General features: G+C 40.8%; 1 protein-coding gene across 1 annotated transcript; it reads left to right on the forward strand.

The window, feature by feature from the left end:
* Positions 1-2,018: 2,018 nt before the first annotated feature.
* On the forward strand, positions 2,019-5,046 carry LOC119774313 (E3 SUMO-protein ligase ZBED1-like). The gene is made up of 4 exons (XM_038271758.1): positions 2,019-2,887; positions 3,110-3,319; positions 3,512-3,845; positions 4,816-5,046. The coding sequence occupies exons 1-4, from the start codon at positions 2,019-2,021 to the stop codon at positions 5,044-5,046; spliced, it is 1,644 nt and encodes a 547-aa protein (XP_038127686.1).
* The last annotated feature ends 558 nt before the right edge of the window (positions 5,047-5,604 follow it).

The following is a 5,604-nucleotide window of genomic DNA, read 5'->3' on the forward strand; positions in this document are numbered from 1 at the left end:
AAGGGGTCTATTGCTTTGACTGATTTGAACTTTTTGTCTTTCCAGGGAAATAAAAAGGGAAACCGATAATGATAAGAACAAAAAAATTCTCATCAAATAGATATTTTACCATAAAAAGTATCATCATGGGGAAAAACAGTAAATATTTTTGCCAACTAAGATGTGATTCCAGGGCTCTATTTATTGGCAACATATTTAAGCTATCATGTTCTTTTCCATGATTTTTCCATCTATTATAATCATTTAACTTTTAATTTTGTCCACTGACTTAATGCAGTTGTGCACTTTTTATATTTTTTTTTTTATTAGTTTTAATTATAGTTTCTTTTTTAGTCTTTAGGTTTCTTTAAATTTGTTCACAATTTTAGTTTTTTTAGTTTTTAGCTTTCTTTACATATATTCACAATTTCAGTTTTTAGCTTTCTATACATATATTTTTAGTTTTTGGTTTTTTTATATTAATAAATTTTCCTTTTTTTTCAAATATCGATTACACAAGGATAATATCCTTTTATAATCGAAAGGGTGGTCTGTTGTCGGAAAATTTAGATTTCTCTTCTATTATATATTGATTTATCCTATTTACTCAGTATAAAAGTTTTCTCTCAGTCTGTTTCTCTCTCAAGGCCACGCCATTCTCTGCAGGATGGTGTTTGTAGACCAGACATAGCTTCTTCCCATAACAAATTAGATTATTTCTCAAGGTTTATTCATAACATGTTACTGTTTAACCAAAGTGTCTGTAATTTGTTTTGACTGTGACTACTTTCCATTGTTGTAAGTAAGGGGGAACGAACGCTGCTCTAGCAGAACAGGGAAGAATGCTGTGCCATAAGAGCTGTATGATGAACTGTTCTCTCTTTGCAAAGATACTAATAAATATCATAAGTCGCATCAAACTGGGTCAGCGTAGGTCACAATGACAGAGATCCACTGAACAAGATTTTTTTGTCTCCTTCTAGTGGTAGGTTGTGTAATTACAACAACTCAGCTGATCCCAGTGTTCTGAGATCCAAATTGTGTAGTGCTCTTCGGCGCCATCTACTGGCGAAGGCGTGTCACTGCAACCACAGTTTGAATTTCCCAGGTGAAGGCACCCTGCCTCACCCTGGTGGTTCCTTTTCGAACTTGCAGCTGATTGGTGTAAAAGAGTGATTTGTTTTCTATTATGCTGCTTCACTGTTGCTTTTTGTGCTGTGGACAGTGTTTTAATAATTGGAGAGTGGTAAACTTAAAACTGCTGATATATATATATATATATATATATATATATATATATATATATATATATATATATATATATATATATATATATATATATATATATCAGCAGTTTTAAGTAATGTATATATATATATATATATATATATATATATATATATATATACACACACACACATATTATATATATAAATATATATATATATATAGAGAGAGAGAGAGTGGTAAACTTAAAACTGCTGATATATATATATATATATATATATATATATATATATATATATATATATATATATATATATATATATATATATATATATTAGTGCTGTCAGTTAAACGCGTTATTAACGGCGTTAACGTAAACCCAATTTAACGGCGTCAATTTTTGTATCGTGTGATTAACGTTCTTTTTGGCCTAACACACTTTGTAGTTTTTTCACATGCTGTTGCAACAACTAGTAACGTTAGAAAAACTACAACACCACTCCGGATCTAGTTAGACCGGAAACAAAACATCAGGCACGCTGCAACCTCACTTGGGCGATGAAAAGAGTTGACGCTGCATTTTGAGTGGATGGCTAGCGTGAGACGCCGAAATGGATGCCGATAGTATTCTGAATGGAAAGTTTTCTTTTAAAAAGTTGCCAAATGGTTCCATTGACAAGACCAAAGTCATCTGTGTGTTTTGTCGTTGTGAACTGAGCTATCATCGCAGCACGACCAGTCTGAAATACCATTTAATGGCCAAGCACTCAGCTGATTTGAATTCTCCGCCCCCTCGTCAAAGCCAGGTAACAATGGATGATTTCAGACAGAAGCGCATGGATACTTTAACTAAGAATAAACTTACTGCAGCCATAGCTAAATGGGTGGCTACTGCATGTAGGCCTGTTAACGTTGTGGAGGACGAGGGTCTCGCGAATATTGTACGGACCGCAGCCAACGACTGGAACTACGAATTGCCTTCGAGAGCCACCATTACAAGCCACATACTGAAATTGCACGAAACGGAAAAGGCTAAGTTACAGCAGGCGTTGGAGAAAACAAAAGTAGTCGCGCTCACTGGTGATTACTGGACGTCCATCAGTAATCACAACTATCTCGGGTTCACAGCCCATTACTTTGATCCACAGTGGAAACTTCAGTCGCATGCTTTGACTGTTGTAAAGACAGAAGAGAGGCACTTCGCTGACGCTGTTGCAGAGCACTTTATGCAAGTTGCTAGAGAGTGGGACATCGAACAGAAAGTTGTCTCACTGACCACGGATAGTGCACGCAACATGATTGCAGCGGCCAGGCAGCTCCCCTTTGAGCACATGCCGTGCATCGCACACAGTGTGCACCGAGCCGTCACCGTTTCTCTAACCAACAGCCCGTTTGACAGCGCATTGGCGAAATGCAGAAAGGTTGTGGGGTATTTCAAGCACAGCCCAGCAAACCAAGCACAGCTTGAGCAGCAACAAGTCGCACACCATCAGAAGAAAGAGTCACTCGTACAGGAAGTGTCAACGAGATGGAATAGTACACTGGAAATGATCAAGCGTGTTCAGCGGAATGCTGAACCTCTGAGAGATGCACTGGCCCTGCACGCAACGAACGTCGCCATGCCAACAGCTACTGAGCTGGAGAAACTGAAGAAGCTCGAGGCTGTGCTGGAGCACTGCAGGTAATTTATTGTGTATCTGTGTTGTGTGTCTGTTTGTTTAATAATCAAAGTAGGTCTGTGTCAGAACAGTAACTAATTGGGTGTGTGTTTTTGTGCGGGTAGGCTAAGAGAGAGAGAGAGCGCGCGAGAGAGAGTGAGAGAGAGAGAGAAAAAAAAAACACTGAGTGAATTACAGTAGGCCTAACTAATTACCCACTAAAGTGCTTCTTTATATTATTGCAGGTATGTGTCAGAACTTCTGGGAGGAGAGAAGTTTGTGTCTTGCTCAGTGGTGCTGCCAACGTTGTGTCATCTGTCGCGAGTGATGGAAGTTACTGAAGATGACCCAGCTTACATGATCAACTTCAAGGGAACCTTCGCAGCAGAAATGGACGGTCGCAAGGAGAAGACCAACATCACATGGCTGAGAGTTGCTACAGCACTTGACCCAAGGTCAGAATGCCATGCTTCATATTTACACTCATCCTCATCCCCAGCATTGTGTTTCTCTCAGTATGTTTGTTTTGTTAGTTTGCTTGCTTCTTTGCTTTGCATTTTTGAATTTTGCACTGTAGAGATAGGGATATTGTCACAATTTTGTTATACCTGTTCTTGTATTAAAGTTTGATTTCATTTCATTTCAAGGTTTAAGGACCTTAAGTGTCTGAGCAAACCTGACAGGGCTGAGGTGTGGAGAATGATCCGTGCCTTGCTCCAGGAGATGGAGAGTGAGAGGCCTGCACAGCCGGATATCCAAATCACGCCTGAGCCTCCTAAGAAGAAACCAACTCTCATGCTTGCACATGAGTCTTCGTCTGATGAAGAGGAGGACAGTATTGAGCAATGTCTGGAGCGCTACAAGGCAGAGCCTCTTATTGGCATGGATGACTGTCCCCAGGAATGGTGGTCTACACATGAAGGGGCACACAGTGAAATGGCCCGCCTTGCACGCAAGTACTTGGCAACACCGGCTACATCAGTACCCTCTGAAAGGTTGTTTTCACTGTCTGGGTATGTTGTGCAAAAGAAGCGAGCTTCCTTGTTGCCTGAAAATGTCAACAGGCTTGTCTGTTTGAGTAACTGGCTCAAAGCAAAGTAGTTATAGCCTTACCTTTTATTGGTAACCGTTACTGTTCTTTCTTTATGAAATAAGAGGCTGAGTTCTGGCAAATAAAGAGTAGTAGCCTGACTGCTATGTTCAAAGCAAACTTGAGAAAAATATTAAGCCATGGTTTAACTGCACTATAGGCTGAGTCCTAGTTTACATTACATGTGCACTTTGTAATTTAATTTTGTATCGCCCTGTTTTGATCCCTAGGGCTGTTGAAGGGGCTGTTTCTGTTTCTATTTTTTTTCACTCTTTTACTAATGGACAGTGTATTACATTGTGTGAGAGATTACTGCTCCAAGTGAAAATGTTAGAGTGAAATTGAACACTACAGTATGCCAATGTTGTTTTCAATAAAAAACATTTGCATAAAGCAACCCAATCTACTTTTTCATATTCATAAGAGCATTAAAATGAGAAAAAATTATGTGACAAAGAAATCAAGGGACATTTAGAATAGATAAAAATGTGCGATTAATTGCAAGTTAACTATGACATTAATGTGATTAATCGTGATTAAATATTTTAATCGTCTGACAGCTCTAATATATATACACACACATGTAGAAAGCAACCTGCGCGTTGTTTTATCCACACGTTTATACACCTGCCGTATAGGTAACAAACCTACAGTAAACAGAGTGTGTTTCTTTAGTACGTGTAGTGCTAACAGGGTTAGCGCCGGTATGCTACATTTCCTGCTTTGTTCCCCCCTAGTGAATAGAATGGATAGAGATCAGGATCAGATAGCAGTGGGAGCTTCTGTGGCTTCCATCTAGATGGTCAACTAGCATTACTGTATCAGAGAATGTCACAATTAGAAACAGAACTGCATCTGAAGGCTGAAGAACTGCGTTTAGAAACTGTAGAAAGGGCAAGAAAGGCAGAAGAGGAGAATAAGAAAGCGAACACCAACATCCTGAACCAACAGCAAAGGGGGAAGCTCCCTGCTCACAGGACAAAGGGTCAGACAAAGGGTCAAGCGAAGGATCAGATGAAGGGTCAGAAGAAGGACCAGAAGAAGCAGAAGGATCCCAAAAGAGAGAAGAAAGTGAACCCACCCCTGCTTTAGATAGGGTCGATAGAATAGGTGCCAGGGGAGATCCTCCTCTGGCAACCACAGAGCTGAGAGCTAACGTGAGGGAGTAGGGAAGGTTCGGTAGTGTAGTGCAAAGGTCCACCCAGGAGAGCAGCTTCAGACCGCAGAGGATGCTGGACCTGAGCAGCATGCCAGGTCCTAGTCATTGAGCAACAAGCAGGTCCAACCAAACACAAAGCATAATCTGCTATGACACACCTTTGCCACAAGGCAGCTGTACAGCCAACCATTGGACACTGATGAGCGTCAACGCCCTGAGTTGCAGCCATGGCCTAGTGGCTACCGAGCAACAGGCCCACCAGTGTACCATGAGCGGCCTCACATGCCTCCAAGGAGGTCTGAGCAGAGCTTTCCACCCTACCGCCAGAGTAGCTGGCTACAGCTCTCAGATCAGGATTTAGGGGGCCCAGCTCCAAATCCTTAACAGGGATTGCGAATGCGGCAACTTGAATCCTTCGCCCCTGGCATAGAGCGTTTTGACTCCAGTAACACTGAATCCACTATTGAGGACTACCTTAGAGAGGTAGAACG

Source organism: Cyprinodon tularosa, unplaced genomic scaffold (genome assembly GCF_016077235.1).
Source record: "Cyprinodon tularosa strain WSP-4 unplaced genomic scaffold, ASM1607723v1 ctg809, whole genome shotgun sequence".
Lineage (NCBI taxonomy): Eukaryota > Metazoa > Chordata > Actinopteri > Cyprinodontiformes > Cyprinodontidae > Cyprinodon > Cyprinodon tularosa.